Genomic DNA, 20,450 nt, shown 5'->3' with positions numbered 1-20,450 from the left:
AGTTCCAATCTCACTATCTGAGGTCCCTGGAAAATTTTATTTTTCAAAACCTATTTTAGTAAGCATTCTTAAACACTTTAACCTCCAGCCCACCACCCACCATAGGTAGTGGAAAGGAAAGGTTAATAGGACAAAAGAGGGTTTAGGCCTGTTTAGAAATAGTTCTTTGGGGTGATTCTAATCTTTATTGTCATAATAGCAGCAGTTCAGTTCACACAAATCAGCAGCAGTAACTCCATTCACTTGCAACCACCATCCCTAAATCAGAAGAAACTGCAAGGCTCTGCCAATCAGCCCCCTGAGACCAAAGAAGTGGCAAGAAGCCACCAGAACTCCACCAGAAGTTCTTTGGTGCATTTCTCTCTACAAAGTCTCAACAAATGATCAGTGAAAAAGACAAGGCAAACAAATGCCTCAGTGTCATTCACTGTCTGTCTGTTGGGTTATATTTATACCTTTCCAAACACCAAGCATCAGCTCTAGCAAAATATCTCATGCCCCTTTTCTAGGCAGCTTCCAGAACAACACCACATGTCTATTCCAAGCAAACCATCCTCCCACATGTCTGCCTCAACAGCCTCTCAGAAGACACTTTCCAGAAAAATATCACATGACACAACTGAGTCTCCAAAGAAACCAGACATTTCCACCTCTGCTCCCATCTTTTATTTCCTGCCTATTGCTAATAAGCCATCAGCTTTTTATGGAAGTTCTGCTTCCATACAGTACAGGAGATTCTCTCCACATATAACTTGCCTTAAAATCATAAAATGGATAAAATATAATATCATTGAATATATGACAAAGAGCTCTAATTGTGCTGTACATCACAAAGTTTATACTTCTGAGGAAAAAAAAGTATAGTGTATAAAATCTCCATGTCTTGCTCGTCATTGGAAACTCAAGTTTAATTTTACAAGGCCTTTACCTAGTGCTGAAATTGCTGACATCAATGGTAAACACCAGAATGAACAGTTGTTGTCTAGCAGTACTTAGATCTTGAATGGTACTTCTGGTACCATAAAGCTATTCCTCAGGAAAGAGTTTGCTTTATTTTGTGACAGGGTCTATCTGTGTATTAACACCTGGCTGGACCCTCTATATAGACCAGGCTGGGCTTGGACTCAGGTATTCCCTTGCTCCTACCTCCAGAGAGCTGGGTTTGAAGGCTTACATGTACACATAACTTCACGTAACTTTCTCTCTCTCTCTCTCTCTCTCTCTCTCTCTCTCTCTCTCTCTGTGTGTGTGTGTGTGTGTGTGTGTGTGTGTGTGTGTGTGTCTCTTTCTCTCCCTCTCTCTCTCTCTCTCTCTCTCCCTCTCTCTCTCTCTCTCCCTCCCTCCCTCCCTCCCTCTCTCTCTCTCCCTCCCTCCCTCCCTCCCTCCCTCCCTCTCTCTCTCTCTCTCTCTCTCTCTCTCTCTCTCTCTCTCTCTCTCTCTCTCTCTCTGTAGAGACTGGGTTTCACTGTGTAACTTTAGCTGACCTGAAACACACTCCTCAGTAGACCAGGCTGGCTTTGAACTCACAGAGATCTGTCAGACTCTGCCTCCTCAGGGAGGAGTTAAAGTTGTGTACCACCACCGATCATCTTGTAATGTCCTCACCATTACCCATCACCATTAAAGGCTCAACATTTAAAAAATGAGTAACAATAGGATCTTATGTCTACTGATAATAAAGACTTCTATTACACTAAATTGGAAAATCTAATTGAAATAGGTGAGATTCCAGGACATATAACATATTGAATATAAACAACATGAAATAAATAATATTAACAAGACTACACATAGCAATGTGACTACACATAACAATTAGAAAATTCCACCTTTTAAACAAATTATTTTATTTATTCACATTCCAGACATTAACACCCCCCCCTGCTTCGTGGTCTCCCCTCCCACAGTTCTTTATCCCACTTCTCCTCCAACTTGCCTCTGAGAGGGTCCTCCCCCTAACCAGACCTCCCCTATCCCTGGGGCCTCACTAGGCACATCTATCACTGAGACCAGACCAGGCAATCCTTTGCTATATATGTGCTGGAAGCCTCAGACCAGCCCATATATGCTGCCTGGTTGGTGGCTAATCTCTGGGAGCTCCCTTTGGTCCAGGTTAGTTGAGACTTCTGGTCTTCCTATGGGTTTGTCCTCCCCAACTGCTTCTTCAATCCTTCCTCTAATCCAACTATAGGGCCCCCTCCCCCCAACTTCAGTCCAATGGTTGGGTGTAAGCTATCTGTGTCTGTCTCAATCAGCTACTGGTAGAACCTCTCAGAGGAGAGCCATGCTAGGCTTCGGTCTTCAATCTCTTCTCCATTTTTGTCCCTGCATTCCTTTTAAATAGGAACAGTTCTTGGTCAAAAATTTTTACTGTAGATCAGTAATCCTGTCCCTCCACCTCTATCTACTGGAGGTGGTTCCCTCTACCCACTGTTGGGCAAAAAAAATGCCATCTTTAAAACAACCCCACAACAAGATTGACAGGATTTTATTTCAAATAACCAATTTCAAAGTGACTTAACAGTTACTACTTATTGATACAAAAGAGCAAGACTTCCTGACTCTTAACTATTACCTGATACTAACCCAGATTCTAAGCCATTCTTGGTGGACCATCCCATTAATCCTAGCATTTCAGAGGCAGAGTAGGCTGACATTAGTGAGTTCAAGGACAGCCTGGCTCTGAAAAGCAAAAACAAAATAAAAAAAAAAAAAACAACCAAACAAAAATTTAAATAATAGAAGTCCTCCACCCGATACTGATACAATTAAAAAGAAATTATAGACTGATGTAATTTAAAAACAACTTTGAGGGGCTCAGGAGATGGCTCAGAGGTTAAGAGCACTGTGTAGCCTTCCAGAGATCATGAGTTCAATTCCCAACAATCACATCATGACTCACAACCATCTGTAATGGGATCCAATGCCCTCTCCTGGTATGCAGGTGCACATACAGATAGAACACTCATGTAAAAGAAATAAATATGTTTCTTTAAAAAAATGTTTTTTGAACTGGGCATGGTAGCACACTTCATTAATAATTTTGTTACACAAAGAAAACCTTTCTCAAATGAATGAGTGAATGAATGAATGACCTCCCCCAAGCTTTCTATTATTAGCTATTTCACACTTGCATATTGCATTTGTGTGTCCACATCAAGTATTGCCCAATATTTTGGTATACTTTTGATATAAAGTACATATTCCACTCCTAAGCCTCTGCTCTTCTGGTTTACAATTCCAACAAACCTCTCGATTGTGTTCATCTCTATTCATATTGCCAGGGATCCAATAAGATAGGAGCTATGTGCTGGAGCCTGATGTGCTCAGCACAAGATGATAACTAAAGGTAGTGATTATTCTCCTACAATCTATCCATAGCCAACCTCTGAGAGGTAAAGGGAGCTGTTCCAGTTCCTAGAATGACTGAGCTCTTGTGTGAACATAAAGACAGCTGCTGTTGGTTACTGATTACAATAATTGTATGGAGTCGAGAGAATGGTGTGTCTTAGCCCATCCCCTCCTCTTTTCCTTCTTATTTCCTAGCCACCTCTTCTTTGGTGTTCACCAAGCTAGATGAACTAACTAGTAACTGACTATATTAAGACTAGAACCATTACCTTATTTTTTGCATCTGTGCAAGTTAAGGTCTCTGCATTCAACACTCCAAAAAGAAGGAAGGAAGGAAGGAAGGAAGGAAGGAAGGAAGGAAGGAAGGAAGGAAGGAAGGAAGGAAGGAAGGAAGGAAGGAATAGAGGGGGAGGAAGGAAGGGAGGAGGGAAGGAAGAAAGAAAAAGAATTGGTTTTCTCACTTTAAGCATGAGTCACAAGACTAGCTTTCTGAGTTAGTAAAATGACAGACCGCCATCTAGTGGTAACAGCAGTACAGCACAGGATGAATTCTGTACTGGGCCGATAGCAAAGGGCCACTGGATTCTTGAGACACCTATTTCTTTTCAAAATCCAAGTTCTTTAAAAGTCTCTCCCAAGTCAAAATTTTAGGATTTGCTTTTGGCTTCTCATGTTTGTGTTTTGGGGATGGGACTCGGGCTTCTGAATTTAGCTTGTGTTGCTGTTGTTTGGTACAAAATATGTATTCCAGCGGCTGGAAGTCCAGGAGGTGTTAGGCTTCCGGTCATTTATCTAAATGGTTCTGAACTCACTATGGAGCTCAGATATCGGGGTGCAAAGTCCTACCAGATCCATTTCTAGTCTAGCTGGCAGCAAGCATGAGGGGAGGCTGGGCGAGCTGACAACTGGGGCTGTGTGGAAGGCAGCCAGAGACAAAGTGGGAGGGACGGGTCTCCGCGGGGCAGGGCCACTCACCCGGAAACGGAGGATGCAAGGACATTGGACGTTATCAGGAAGTGTAGAAGTGTTCTGAGTGGGAGGAGTTGGAGGAGTGACGTGAGCGGAAGCTGGGAAACTAGGTGAGTGAAGCCAGGTAAGTTGAGAACCAAAGCCAAAAGTGTCAACGACCTGTTCACGTCCAGAGCTCGCGGCCCTGCAGGGAATCGCGTAGTGTAGACCTGGGGTAGCAGAACAGGGAGGAATTTAGGGGAAGGTAAAACGCCGGCCAGCCGTGTGCCGCGCGGGGCATCTTGGGAGAGTCAGCAGCACAGCAGCTAGAACCATAGCTCTGAAACCTCCCAAGTCAAAGGAGCTACGGGGCTGGGAAGGGGACAGAAGGGAGCAGGGCGTGATCAGTTTTTCTGGTGTTCATACGTAAGCTGGCTCGATATATTTTTAGCGCATATAAACTGAAATAATCCTGATGTGTTTTTTCATTGACCATATGATTGCCAAAATATTCAAAAAAGTAGAATAGTAGAATATTTGAGTTTATCTATTGAAGTTTGCAAACCAGTTCTCTTCGTTGAGATAAAGGATAAAGCTCTTTAAATTTACTTATATCCATGCTAACTCCTCTGTTATACCCAAGGACATACTTGGTGACTTGACATCCCCAGAGAGCTTTTAGCTATTAGTCATGAAAGGAATGGCTGGAAATGTAACTGAATCTCAGCGTATATTTGTTGCAAGTTTCATAGATATAGTTGTAAATGTAACTAGAAGCGAACTTTTTTCTCATTATTTTATTTGCCATACATTGTCATCACTTCTTCCTCTCCTCCTAATCTCTCACTCCTCCACTACCTCCCTCCCCCTACCCTACACCTTCCTCTCTTTATTGTCAGAGAAGGGAAAGCCTCCTGTGGATATCCATCTCCTTGGCATATCAAGATGCAGTGGGATTAGGCACTGCATTGAGGCTTTTGAGGCTAGACAAGGCAGCCCAGTTAGGGAAAGGGGATCCAAAGGCAGTCAACAGAGTCAGAGACAGTCTCTGCTCCAGTTGTTAGGGGACCAGCATGATGACCAAGTTGCACATCTGTTACAGTTCACAGTTAGAAAGGACATTATAAACCAGTTTATAATCCTTTAATCCCTGTATCCTATAACCCTTTAATCCTTTAATCACGAGCCTTTAATGCCTACACTTAGGAAACTGAGGCAGTTGGACCTGGGAGTTCCTTGCCACCCTGGTACACAAAGGGAGTTTAAGGACAGCTAGAACCACAGAGAAATGTCAGTGGGAAGAGGGAGAAGGAAAAGGAAAAAAAGAAATAAAACAGAAAAAGTATTATATTATATTGTATATGATGGTACTATAAATCATCTTTCAAATAATTACTTTATCTCTTCTATATCAGAAAAAAGTCAGCAAGAGTCTTTTGTCTCCTCAGTTCTAGAAAACCACTCTGTCCATGAACACAAACTGGTTTTTTTGGTTTGGTTTGGTTTAGTTTGGCTTAGTTCCTGTGTTTGTTTTGTCTGTGGCTTGAACCCATTGTGTTCTTCTGTCTGGCCCAGAACTCATCATGTCGACTAGGTTGGACTGGAAGTCACTGGGTTACACCTGACTCTGTTTCCTGAGTGCTAGAGTTAAAGGTGTGCACCAGGACCACTATTCAAACTGTTGTTTTGTATTTTGTGGTCAGTTCACAGCCACCAGTGTGACTGTGGACTTCTGCCAGAAAGAGGGGCAGTGTCAGGACCATGCTGGGAGTGTTTTGTACAGAGACTGGAGGTTGTAGAATTACAGCAGTCTGGTTTGTGTGGGTGAGAATAGTTTGCTTCAGCCGCCCTTGCTCCTCCTCAGGGTTTTGTGGCAAGTCCTCTGCAAGCATGAGCTCCTTTGGGAGAATAGGACTTCCATCATTTTTAGTCCAGGATAAATTTAGAAGCTCACTAGTGTGTAATATTCTCATCCCAATCATTCAGTTCCATTTCTGCCCCTCAGATTTGGCTGAACTGTGATTGGAAAAGAGTTTTAAGTTATGGTAACTGAAAATGCTTTCTAAATACTTTCAGTATTCTGACACTGCATAACATCTACTGAGCACAGTACTGTGCAAGAAATGCAGGTGCTTGCTGAAGATCTCTTTCTTATGTGCTTAGTGATCACCCAGACCTGTTCACCTGTGGAGTAGAGCAAAGAGCCCTGGAAGATCTAGATGGAGGAGACAGTCGCTAAGGATCCAGGTATTTTGGAGGATTGGTGAGGGATGGCAGGGGGTTCAAGTGAATGTTAAAGTCAGAGACAGCCTCTGCTCCAGTTGTTAGGGGACCAGCATGATGACCAAGTTGCACATCTGTTACAGTTCACAGTTAGAAAGGACATTATAAACCAGTTTATAATCCTTTAATCCCTGTATCCTATAACCCTTTAATCCTTTAATCACGAGCCTTTAATGCCTACACTTAGGAAACTGAGGCAGTTGGACCTGGGAGTTCCTTTATGGACATGATATCCATTTTGCTACATTCTGTTTCACTGGAAATAATTCTGGAGACTTTCACTGAGAAAAATCTCCTCAGGACTGTACTATTGTAGAGATGAGAAGACTTTCTACAAAAGAACTGATCCTAGGAGGCAATAAAAATTTATTTGATCATGCATGTGAGTGATGATGTCCTTATTCCATGCACATCACTGATTATGTCTATATGCCAATATTAAATGGTTTTCATTTCAGTGATTTTAATGTATTATAAAATGATAAAAATTAATACTTTTAGATGTAATGTTTAATGATTTTTGGAGCGTTTGGTATTTTAGCACATTCTCTTCCTTTTTTAAAAGATTTGTTTATTTTATGTATATGAGTATACTGTAACTGTACAGATGGTTGTGAGCCTTCATGCGGTTGTTGGGAATTGGATTTTTAGGACCTCTGCTCATTCTGGTTGGCCCCACGCGCTCTGGTTGGCCCTGCTTACTCCAACCCAAAGATTTATTTATTATTATAAATAGGTACACTGTAGCTGTCTTCAGACACACCAGAAGAGAGTGTCAGATCTCATTACAGGTGGTTGTGAGCCACCATGTGGTTGCTGGGATTTGAACTCAGGACCTTCAAAGAGCAGTCAGTGCCTTTTTTTTTTTTTTTTTTTTTGATTTCTTTATTTGTTTTATATTATGTGAGTACACTGTCATTGTCTTCAGACACACCGGAAGAGGGCATCGAATCCCATTGCAGATCACTGTGAAACACCACATGGTTGCTGGGAATTGAACTCAGGACCTCTGGAAGAGCAGACATTGATCTTAACCATTGAGTCATCTCTCTACCCCTGATATTCTCTATCTTTTAGTGTTAATTCCTCCATTCCTTAAAATAATGCCAACAGAGTTTTGATGAAAATCAGGAACTATATTTGCAGACAGGTAAACTCTGTCTATCCTATCTTTCCAGGGATATCTCCTATTGTCTATTGTCATGTCAATTCCAAGTGGTTTCCATTGCTGTGATTGTAATATACTGTGAAATCACCTCTAGGTGTGATCCTCTTCCTATTTTCTAGCTCTGTGCTGCTCCTTGGTAATTTCAGGATTACTTTCTGTAAAATATGCAAATGGAATTTTAATAGGAGTTGCTTGGAGTCTTGGAGAAGACAAACCTCCTTCTCGGTTGTGTTCTCATGTGTAAGAAGCACGTGAGGCAGAGTGCCACTTTTCACATTTTCTGCAGTCTCCTGTTTTCTGTCAAGGCAGGTCAGGGTCTGCTGTCAAGATTTCCTGGCCTGCTGTTGCATAGAAAGTTAGGAGGACATTCACCTCAGGCTCAAGGCAAGGAATGAATGATTCTATGGTCCTTGGTGAAAGGAACAGGGAGGCCAATGGATGAGAAGATATACTGTGTAGATGTCACCAACTGTTTCTGCTAGCTTGTGGTTTTGCTTCCTGTGGCACTGTGGAGTATAAAAAGGTTATGCAAAATACACTCAGGGCTGCTTCAGTATTCATTAACACTCCTCCAGAATCGATCTCTTACCTCTGTATCATCTTTCTGCCTCCCCTTTCTTTAATCCTCACTTGCCCTTAGGGACAGATAGACTCCTGCCAGTGAGTTCTGACATGACAGTGTGCATTCTGGGTTTTGTAACATGCACTTGTGATGATCAAGGACTTTGTATCTAGGAGCATTTTATCATTTGCTAATACTCTTTATTTCGTATTTTAATACTTTCGTCTTGATTTTTCTTTCACTAGTGTAATTATGATCATCTCATCTTTACTGCAGTCCATATTCATGGCATTTAAAAAAAGATTCCTTCTTTCTTGGTATTTTGTATTTTTAGATATGAAATAATTTTTTGTAGAAAATATGTTTTAATCTCTGCTATCATTTTCCTTTTTTGAATGCTGTAATCTGTTTACATGTTTAGCATAGAGAATATTGTCTATTTACATTTCAAGAAGTTACTGAAAAGAAATGCATTTATTGTTTAGGAATTTGAATGTGGGTAGTATCTAGGGAGGATGGGAACCTCTGTATATTAAATTTACATTATCCCATGACCTACACTTAAAACTTTTTAATATGTGTACATTTGCCCTTCCAGCACCTGTTGAGCATTGTCTTAGTCAAGGTTTCTATTCCTGCACAAACATCATGACCAAGAAGCAGTTGGGGAGAAAAGGGTTTATTCAGTTTACAATTTCCACATTGCTGTTCATCACTAAAGGATGTCAGAACTGGAACTCAAGCAGGTCAGGAAGCAGGACCTGATGCAGAGGCCATGGAGGGATGTTACTTACTGGCTTGTTTCCTCTGGCTTGCTCAGTCTGCTCTCTTATAGATCCCAAGACTACCAGCCCAGGGATGGCACCACCCACAAGGGGCCTTTCCCCCTTGATCACTAATTGAGAAAATGCCTTACAGCTGGATCTCGTGGAGGCATTTCCCCAACTGAAGCTCCTTTCTCTGTGATAATTCCAGCCTGTGTCAAGTTGACACACAAAATCATCCAGTACAAGCATGGTCTGTTCAATCCATATGCTTCTTTATTGATTATATTATTATATAGGCCTTTTTGGCAGATGGATTTGGCAGTATGATTCTTGATGACTTTCTTAACAAGCTTACAGTTATTTTACCCTATTTCTTCTATGTTTATGTCTTGCCTTTTTCCATAATTATATCCCTGCCACGGTTTTTCAATTTCTCCCTTCAAATCACATTTCCCTGTTATTTCCCTCTCTATTATTCCCCAACATCCCACCAAGGTCTCGCTTTCCTTTCTGGTTACTGCAGTTACTCCAGGTTATAAACTCACTTCTGACAATTTGGAGATAGGAACTTCCTATGAGAGCGAACATGCAGTATCTGTCTTTCTGGGTCTGGGTCACTCCATTCAGAATCATCTTTTCTAGTTCTATCCATTTACCTACAAATCTCTTGATTTCAATTTTCTTTACATCTCCATCATATTCCATACTGCATATTTACCTCATTTTCAGTATGGAATGGAAATTCCTCAGATAAGGACATTTAGGTTGTTTCCATTTTGTAGCTGTTGTGACTATAGTACCAGTGAGCATGAGTAAGCATGTATCTCTGGTGTAGGATTTGAGTGTTTGGAACATATGCCAAGGAATGGAATTGCTGTCTCATCTCCTACACTTGCTTCATTGAGGATTCCCCATATTGATATCCACAGTGGGCACATTTTTTGTTCATGGGGTTTTTATTCCCAATGCTTTTGGTTTTGTTGTTTTTATTTTTGTTTTTTTATGTTGTTGCTGTTTGGAATATTGGTAGTATTCTTATTTCTTCTCTGTGTTAGTGTTTTCCTGTCTTGCCCATAAATGATCACTTCTCAGTTCTCCTGTATTTAACTATTCTTCACATGCAGTGTATTATTTCTTAGGTTCTTAGATAGTTCTTTTCTTTTACTTGTGTAGATTTTGCATCTAATTTATTATGTACTGTGCTGCTTTAGGGAACTGAATTTTGTTCATTTGTAACAATCTTGAAGTACACTTATGCCTCCATCAGTTTAAAGTAACTTTTTTGAGTGCAGCAACATGGTTGATGTTGATTTTCTCTCTAGGTTTTAAGTGTCTTTTCATGCTGTTCTGGATTTGGGATTGCTGATTGAACATCAGGTGGTATTCTGTTGCTTGGGTCTTTTTAATATAGTTTAAAACTGTCCTTTAATATCTTTCAGTATTAATTTTTGCTTTTCTTTTTTGGCCCCTTCTATGAAAGCATCACAAGCTGGACATTCATTGTACCTGAAAGAGAAATTCAAAGAAGATAAACAGAAAGAAATGGCTTATTCACCAATAAACATGCCCCAGGTCAGTGGTCATGTCTACTTTTTTTTCTAGAAATTTATCTTCAAACATTGCAAACCTAAATTTTCTCCTTCTAATAATTTGCTTTAACTTGATTATAAAACATGTTGACAACGCATACAAAATCAAACACTGAAATTAACCAGACTGATTATAGAACTGATTGAAATTATATGTGGTTACATTAGTCATTGAGAACTAAAACTCTAGAGACACTCACTTAATAGTTTCAATATATAATATATTTTAATGAATTTATCTTCCACCAAAGCCCCCAAAACCAGTGACAGACCTAAAAAAGCAGTCAACTTAATATATCTTTCATAACTGCATTTTCATTATCTGCATTCAGTTCTACCTCATCCCCTCATATTTAACTTTTCATTTTTTTCTCCATATTCTACTGTGCTCACATGTACATTGTTTCTGTATAGATATATTATTGACTAAATTATTCATATGATATGAATATGAATATTCCTATAAGGGAAAATGTGGTTTCTTCTTTCTGACATTGTATGACCTCATTTAATATTACACATTTTAAACGTAGCCATTTTCTACAACTTCTTATTACATTTTTCTCATTGGCTGAATAGTATTCCATTTTTCCATTACCTTATTTATTTATTACCTTTTGATCCCAATTGCTGCATCCCCACTCCTGTTTCCCCCATCACATAGTCCCTCCCTCCATCCCCCTTCCCCTTCTCTTCCAAGAGGGTAGAATGTTCCTGGGATTTTTCCCTCACCCTGGTACATCAAGGCTTTGCAGGGCTAGTCCCGTCCATTCCCACTGAGGCCAGACAAGGCAGCCCAGTTAGGGGAATGGGATTTACAGGCAGGAAACAGATTTATAAACAGCCCCTGTGCTAATTGTTCGAGGACTCACATGAAGACTGAGCTGCACATCTGCTATATATGTGCAGGGGGCCTATGTATGCTCTTTGGTTGGTGGTTCAGTTTCTGAGAGCCCCCAGGGGTTCAGGTTAATTAGCTCTGTTTTCCTATAGAGTTTCTATTCTCTAAGGATCCCTCAGTCCTTCCCCCAGCTCTTCCCAACCTCAGTCCAATGTTTGGCTGTGAATTTCTGCATCTGTTTCAGTCAGCTGCTGGGTGAAGCCTCTCAGAGGACATTTATGCTAAGCTCTTGCCTACAACATAACAGAGTATCATTAATAGATATCTAAGACTGGTGTTTGGCCATGAGATGGGTCTCAAATTGGGCCAGTTATTGGTTGGTCATTTCCTGTTCCGTCTTTGTCCCTGAATTTCTTGCAGACCGGACACATTTGTGTCTACAGTTTTGTGGGTGCATTCGTGTCCTTATCACTCCTCTGGGGTTTCTGTCTGGGTAGAGGAAGTAGCCAATTCAGGTTCCATATCTCCATTGCTAAGAGTCTCACCTAAAGTCACCCCCATAGACTCCTGGGAGGCTCCCCCATATCAGGTCTCTGTCACATTTTATAGATGCCCCCTCTGCCATCCTCACCAGTCACTGATTTCCATTCATTCTCCCTGCCCTCTAGCTCTCTCTTCCTTTTCTCTCCAAACCAGATCCTGACCCTCCCCCAAACCCTTCCCTATCTCACCTCCACACAGTTACTTCCCTCCATCTGGCTCCTATGACTGTTTTATTCCCCCTTCCTGAGAATCAAGAATCCTTTCTTGGGTCTTCCTTCTTGTTTAGCTTCTTTGAATCTGTGGAGTGTATCCTGGTAATCCTGTACCTTATGGCTGGTATCCACATATAAATGAGTACATACCTGTCTTAGTTAGGGATCTCTTGCTGTGAACAGACACCATGACCAAGGCAACTCTTATAAGAACAACATTTAATTGGGTCCAGCTTACAGATTTAGATGTTGAGCCCATTATCATCAAGTCATGATCATGACAGCTCCCAGCAGGCTTGGTGCAGGAGGAACTGAGAGTTGAACATCTTGTTCTGAAGGCAAAGTTTGCTTTCCCACAAGCAATGGAGAAGTGTTTATCTTGCTCCACATCCTTGCCAGTATTAGCTGTAACTAGAGTTCTTGATCTTAGCCATTCTGATTGGTGTAAGGTGGAATCTCAGGGTCGTTTTCATTTGTATTTCCCTGATGACTCAGTACATTGAATTTTTCTTTAAGTGTTTCTCTGCCATTCAGTGTTCTGCTGTTGAGAATTCTGTTTATCTCTGTACCCCAGTTTTTAATTGGGTTATTGGTTTGTTGGTATCTAACTACTTAAGTTCTTTCTTTATTTTGTATATTAGCCCTGTGCCAGATGTAGGGTTAAAGAACATCTTTTCCCAATCTGTAGGCTACCATTTTGTCCTATTGACATTTTCCTTTACCTTACATAAGCTTTTCGGTTTCATAAGGTCCCATTTATCAATTGTGGATCTTAGTTCCTGAGCCATTGATGTTCTTTCTGTTCGGGAAGTTATCGCCTGTACCAATGAGTTCCATACTATTTCCCACTTTCTCTTCTATTAGACTTAGTGTTGAGGTCATTGATCCCTTGGACTTAAGTTTTATGCAGTGTGATAGATACGGATCTATTTGCATTCTTCTACATGCAGACATCCAGTTAGACCAGTACCATTTCTTAAAGATGCTTTCTTTTTTTTTTCATTCTATGGTTTTGGCTTCTTTGTCAAAATTCAAGTGTCCATAAGTATGTATGTTTATTTCTCGGTCTTCAGTTTGATTCCATTGATCAAACTGTCTGTTTCTATACCAACACCATGTCATTTTTATTACTCTGTAGCACAGCTTGAAATCAGGGTTAGTGATACCTCCAGAGGTCCTTTATTGTATAGGATTGCTTTAGCAGGCCTGGTTTTTGTGTTTCCATAGAAAGTTGAGAATTGTTTTTTCAAAGTCTGTAAAGTATTATGTTAGAACTTTGATGGAAATGACATTAAATTTGTAGATTGCTTTTGGCAAGATGTCCCTTTTCGCTACATTAACACTACTGATTCATGAGTATAAGAGACCTTTCCATCTTCTAATATCTTCTTTTATTTCTTTCTTCAGAGACTTAAAGTTCTGGTCATACAAGGCTTTTACTTGCTTTATTAGAGTTACACCAAGATATTTATGTTATTTGTGGCTATTGTGAAAAGTATTGTTTCCCTGCTTTCTCTCTTAGCTCATTTATTGTTTGTATAAGAAAGGGGTACTGATTTTTTTTTTTTTTTTTTTTTTTTTAGTTAAATTTGTATCTATCCACTTTTCTGAAGGTGTTTATCAGCTGTAGGAGTTCTTCGGTAGAGTTTTTGGAGTCACTTATGTATACCATCACATCATGTTTGACTAGTGATACTTTAACTTCTTCCTTTCCAATTTGTATCCTTTTAATCATGTTTCGTTGTCTTATTCTTCTAGCTAGAAGTTCATGTATTATATTGAAGAGATACAGAGAGAATAGACAGTTTTACTTTGTCCAATTTTACTGAATTACTTAAGTTTCTCTCCATTAATTTGATGTTATTTCTTGGCTTGCTATACATTGTCTTTATTGTGTTTAGGTATGTTCCTTGTACTTCTGGTCGTTCTGAGACTTTTAAAATGAAGAGGTGTTGGATTTTGTCAAAGGCCTTTTCAACATCTGCCGCCGACCAGCCTCAGTTGGCCTCCCTCAATCTGCGGAAGAAATCAGGGTCTCAGACAGGCAGGCAAGGAGTTGGTGCGGAGGGGTGACAAACAGACACACCCACAAGGGCTGTCTGTATCTGAATGTAATTTGTCAAATCAAGCATCAGACTTTTAATACAGAAGAAAATAGGGAAGTTAGGTGACACATCAGCCAAGGTATTATGAGGTTACCGAATGCTTAATGACTCTTACACAAAACAGAGAAATGCAAACATAAAGACTGGCAGGAACTGGGCAATAAAACAACTGAGACAAAGTCAACTCTATCTAAGGTCAGCTATATTCTTAGAAGCCAGGTGTGATGTCTTTGCACTCTGGGGGCAAGGGCTCTCACGCCCAAATCATAGTTCTAATTAGGGAGTTCTGCTCTAGCTAACCTTCTCATGAATAATGTAATATTCTAGTTCCTCTATCTCTCTTACAATACTAGAGGCAATTCTGACTGTTTCTGAATAGGTAACATTCTTACTGAATTCCAAGCCCAGGGTCAGCTCAAGGACTACCTAGGGCATTGGTGAAGGCCAGGAAGCAAAGTTCGATTTTGCTTAAGTATTTGGCAAGTCATTGCTTGGAGGGACCTATAATAAAACAACACTGAAGGAAAGCACACAGATACATTTGCAAGGACAAGTTTGGAGCATTCGTTATCCAGGATGCTACGGTTCCAGGAGACTAAGTTTCCGTGAAACTCTTTGCCTCAGGATTGCTTCCAGGTTTCTAGGCCTGTCATGCAAGTCACTACTGGAGTGGATGTAGCAAACATCTAATGGGATGATCATGTGGATTTTTTTCTTTCACTTTGTTTATATGGTGCATTATTGAACCATTCCTGCATCCCTGGGATGAAGCCTACTTGATCATGGTGGGGTTTTTTTATGTGTTCTTGAATTCCGTTTGCAAGTATTTTACTGAATATTTTTGCATCATTGTTCATAAGGGACATTGATATGAAATCCATTTTTGTTTTTTGTTGTTCTTGTTTTCAGTCTGTCTGTGGTTTAGGTATCAGGGTAACTGTGATCTCATAGATTGAGTTTGATAATCTTCCTTCAGTTTCTATTTTGTAGAATAGTTTTGAGGAGTATTGGTATAAGCTCTTTGAAAGTCTGGTAGAATTCTGTGCTTAACCCATCTAGCCCTGCCCTTTCTTGGGTTGGAAGACTTTTAATGACTGCTTCTAATTCCTTAGGGCTTATCAGACTATTTAGACAATTTACCTGATCTTGATTTAACTTTGATAAGTGATATCTATCTAGAAAATCATCCATTTCACTTAGATTTTCTAGTTTTGTAGAGTACAGGGTTTTAAAGTAAGCCTTAATAGTATTTTTAATTTCCTCAATGTTCAGTGTTATGTCTCCCTATTCCTTTCTGATTTTGTTAATTTGGATACTGTCTCTGTGCCTTTTAGTTATTAGATTATACACTGTGATTCTATGGGACATAAAGTCTATATAACAGATAGATAATCATCAAATGTATGTCTTGTTTCATGGATATGCTTCTGAGACTATTATGTCATCCTGTTTTTACAAAGGTAGACCATTAATTATAGAGTGTGACTATATTAGAACTCATCTCTTTGAGTTATGGTCTTCATTCATCTACATTCCACCTCCTTATTTCCAGAAAAGCACTGTGCCCAGCATCACATGGTCACTCTGTTTTTTGTTTCAGTGTCTGTTGACATTCAGGGATGTGGCTGTGGACTTCCCTCAGGAGGAGTGGGAATGCCTGGACTCTGCTCAGAGGGCTCTGTACATTGATGTGATGTTGGAGAATTACAGAAACCTGGTCTCTGTCGGTGAGAACATTTTGCTTTAGGAACTATCAACTCTTCTTTTGTATGTACTGACTATACACAGTAAAAGTCTTTGTTAAAGCTCTTTGGAAACAACATGAGAATAGAGAAATTTGGATAGTAGAAAAGAACTTTTCATGATATTTTATATTTGCTTTCCATTTTGAACTTTAGAGGTCTCATGAATGCTTTGTTTCCACAATGTAATCAGCAACATTTATCTTCATCTCTTAGAGTTCCATGTCTATCATTATAATTACATGGTTTTAATTGTAGAAAAAATAACTTAAGATATGCAAACTGAAATTTCTCCCTAAATATGGTGACAATTCTGACAGGAAATAGCAATTGGGAATCCATTCCTGGATTCTTCTATTTTGTGTTGTCTTTATGTACTGAGGAGAGTACTGTCTTAGACATCTGTATTTTTTCTAAAAATTGTAGCATGGGTCAACCTCACAAAACTCATAGATTACTGTATACAGTGTAGGCCTGGTTACCTGTCTGGAGCAAATGAGTTTTCCCTGGAAGGTGGAGAGGAGAGAGGAGCCACAGCTAGGGTAGGCTAGTAAGTGAGCAGAACAACTGGGAAGGATTCACATGAAAGAGAACAAGAACAGAAAATACTTTTTCTGTATTCAGTTCCACTTGAAATGATTCCCAATCATTTAGCTTATTATAATATCCTGGCCCCAGATGCATCCTGCTCATTGTAACTGTTAGAAGACGTTGTGACTTACTTCACCTGAATTGTGGCCACTTAATACTAGTATAAAATGCAATTTTACTTGACTATGTTGATATCAGATTGTTTACTTAACAAAATTATGTGTGTAACGTGAGTCCATGAAGTAGCATTATTCTGCAATTGCCTTCCTTTACATCCTTCATTTTCGTATATGGAAAAAAACACAGAAGCCCTTCTGCAAGACAATCCCAAGAAACAGTGTATTGTGTAAGCTTAAGAACATCCCTCTAAGGAAAGTTAAGAAACACAGCAGTGTGTGTAGCTCAGACAATGGAGGAAAAAAATAAGCAATAGCTGCCCATGATAGCCCTGCTTCAAATGATCTAGACTCTAGGCTCTGTATTCAAGATATCTGGCAAAGTACTCTCTTTGCTTCCATTATTTTTGAGAAATCTGATATGGTATTTTTAGAAAAAATGTTAACCCTTTGATGGTTTTGCGTAGGCCTTTAATATTAGAAGGATTGTAGTCTTCTGAACTGTACATTTCATTGAACACAAACACTGTGAACCTGGATTGCATTACACTCTTTTTCATCAATTTTTGAATAGAGACGATCAGTCAGTAAGCTTCATCCCAAAGGTAATTACTGACTCAAGTATTTGATCCATCTTGAGCCATCAAACATTTTCCATGAGATGCCATGTCTATTATATATTACAGACCCTTGAAAGCTGTCAGGATATGTTTGTGGTAATCCATAAAATTACAATGAAGGAAGCATGTCTAAGTAGTTGCTGTCTGACTTAAGCGAGAACATAGGGAGACAGTCATTTATCAAATGTTTAATCATAGAACAAGCCCTATTAATCTGAATTATATTCATTTTCAGAGAACTACTGCATATGTGATACTGTCCATCAACATGTAAAGACTGAAAAGGAGTCTTGTCAGGGTAATAAACTTGGTGAAATGCTTCATGAACCCTCCAACTGTGCACTTTATAATAGAAGTGACACTACAGAAGCCTCTAACAAATACCGATGCTGTAACAACGAGGATGCCTCTGTTGACTCGTCAAATCAAAATAGATATAAAAGCACGCATACTGGAGAAGAACCTTGTGAGTCTAAAGACTGTGAGAAATCTTTAACTTTGTGTTCTGACATTAGTCAGGATCAAAGACTCTACAACGCAAAAAAAGAGCACAGACAGGAAGTATATGATGACTATTTCAGCTCTGCATACAGTCTCATGCAAACAACAGTCTACATTAAAGAGAAACCACACCAGTGTGGCAAATGTGGGAAATGCTTCAGTACCTCCTCAAGCCTCACTGTCCATCACAGAATTCATACTAAAGAGAAACCCTACAAGTGCAATGTTTGTGACAAATCCTTTACACAGTGCACACATCTTAAAATACATCAAAGACGTCATACTGGGGAAAAACCTTACAAATGCAAAGAATGTGGAAAATCATTTGTTCAGTTGTCAGCACTTAAAAGTCATCAGAAATTGCATACTGGGGAGAAGCCTTACAAATGCAAGGAATGTGACAAATCCTTTGCCCATTATCCCAATTTCAGGACACATCAGAAAATCCATACTTCAGAGGAACATTGTAGTTGTCCAGAATGTGGCAGGGAATTTCATCAGCTTTCACACCTTAGAAAACATTACAGACTCCATACTGGAGAGAAGCCTTACAAATGCAATGTGTGTGACAGATCCTTTACCCACTATGCATCATTAAGATGGCATCAGAAAACCCATACTCCAGAGATACATTATGAATGCAAAGAATGTGGTAAGTCCTTTATTGAATTATCACATCTTAAAAGGCATTGCAGAATCCACACTGGTGAAAAGCCTTATAAATGTGAGATATGTGACAAGTCCTTTACTACGACCACAACTCTTAAAACACATCAGAAAATCCACACTGGAGAGAAACCTTACAAATGTAGGGAATGTGACAAATCTTTTATTCATAGTTCACATCTTAGAAGACATCAGAGTGTTCATACTGGAGAGAGACCTTACAGATGTAAGGAATGTGACAAATCTTTTCATGAGAGCACCACTCTTAGAGAACATGAGAAAAGTCATACTGGAGAGAAAACTTACAAATGTAGAGAATGTGACAAATCCTTTACCCAGCGTGCATATCTTAGAAATCATAATAACAGAGTTCATACTGGAGAGAGACCTTATGAATGTAAGGAATGTGGCAAATCTTTTAGTACCTGCTCAACTCTTAGAATACATCAGACAATTCATACTGGAAAGAAACCCTACAAGTGTATAGAATGTGATAAATCCTTTACCAATAATTCATATCTTAGAACACATCAGAAAGTTCATTCTGGAGAGAAACCTTACAGATGTAAGGAATGTAACAAATCTTTTACTAGCTGTTCAACTCTAAAAGCACATCAGAATATTCATACTGGAGAGAAACCTTACAAATGTATAGAATGTGACAAATCCTTTACCCAGGCCTCCCATCTTAGAACACATCAGAGAGTTCATACTGGAGAGAGACCTTTCAGATGTACAGAATGTGACAAATCTTTTACTAGGTGTTCTCACCTTAGAGAACATCAGAAAATTCATAGTGGAGAGAAACCTTACAAATGCAGAGACTGTGACATATCATTTAATCAGATTTCAAATCTCAGAAGACATCAGAAACTTCATACTGGAGAGAAACCTTATAAATGTATGGAATGTGACAAGTCCTTTACTCATAACTCAAATTTTAGAACACATCAGAGAGTTCATACTGGAGAGAAGCCTTATAGATGTACAGAATGTGACAAATCTTTTACTAGGTGCTCCTACCTTAGAGCACATCAGAAAATTCATACTGGAGAGAAACCTTACAAATGTATGGAATATGACAAATCCTATACCCAGGACTCAAATCTTAAAAGACATCAAAGAGTTCATACTGAAGTGAAACATACCTTTGTAAATAATGTAACATAGTATTTATCCAGTATTCTATCTGCTTATAAATCATCAGAATAAGAAACATGGGAAATCCTTTAATGAACTTTTAAATCTCATAAAATAATGCTAAAATAAAAATTTGCCTATTATGTCAAAAGCTTTTCTCTCTCTCTCTCTCTGTGTGTGTGTGTGTGTGTGTGTGTGTGTGTGTGTGTGTGTGTATACACGATGCACACATGGTTTTATTATTCTGCACTACATGCATGCCTGAGGCCTCAGATGGGGCCTAAGATTCCCTGATGCTTGATTTAAAGACAGTTGTGAACTGCTGTGTGTGTTTTTGTGTGTGTGTGTTGGGAATTGAACCCAATACCCTGAAAGAACAGCCAGTGGTTTTATCCACTAGGCCATCTCTCTAGGCCCTGCGAAAAAGTACAATAAAACCTTTGTTCAACATCTAAAAATATATAATTCCAGGTAAGGTAGTATACACCAGTAATCTCAGTACCCAAAAGGCCAAAGCAAGATCTTTGTGAATCAGAGGCCATCCTAGTCTGAATAGTTCCAGGACAGCCTGAACTACATATACCCTATCAAAAAATAATAATGACAAAATGTAATATCATTAAATATGTGTCAAAGACTTCTAATTTTGCTGTGATTCATAAAGTTCCTACTTCTAAGAAACCATATAAAGGTATGCCATATGAT

At 39.3% G+C, this 20,450-nt stretch overlaps 1 protein-coding gene across 4 annotated transcripts; it reads left to right on the top strand.

Moving 5' to 3' along the window:
• The first annotated feature begins 4,374 nt into the window (after positions 1-4,374).
• Positions 4,375-19,874, top strand: LOC110312601 (uncharacterized). 4 transcript variants are annotated; one of them, XM_029471108.2, is made up of 5 exons: positions 4,375-4,430; positions 6,463-6,546; positions 10,560-10,651; positions 15,970-16,096; positions 17,674-19,874. In XM_029471108.2, the coding sequence occupies exons 2-5, from the start codon at positions 6,519-6,521 to the stop codon at positions 19,773-19,775; spliced, it is 2,349 nt and encodes a 782-aa protein (XP_029326968.1). In that variant the 5' UTR covers positions 4,375-4,430; positions 6,463-6,518; the 3' UTR covers positions 19,776-19,874. The 4 variants fall into 4 exon arrangements, with proteins under 4 accessions (XP_029326968.1, XP_021041981.1, XP_085688889.1 ...); XM_021186322.3 differs by having other exon boundaries at positions 4,375-4,444; XM_085832763.1 differs by having other exon boundaries at positions 4,389-4,444; positions 6,376-6,546.
• Positions 19,875-20,450: the final 576 nt, after the last annotated feature.

This window comes from Mus caroli, unplaced genomic scaffold, assembly GCF_978045245.1.
Source record: "Mus caroli unplaced genomic scaffold, Mus_caroli_1 scaffold_18, whole genome shotgun sequence".
Lineage (NCBI taxonomy): Eukaryota > Metazoa > Chordata > Mammalia > Rodentia > Muridae > Mus > Mus caroli.
Note: the sequence above shows the minus strand (reverse complement) of the source record. Positions and strands in the feature narration are given on the sequence as shown.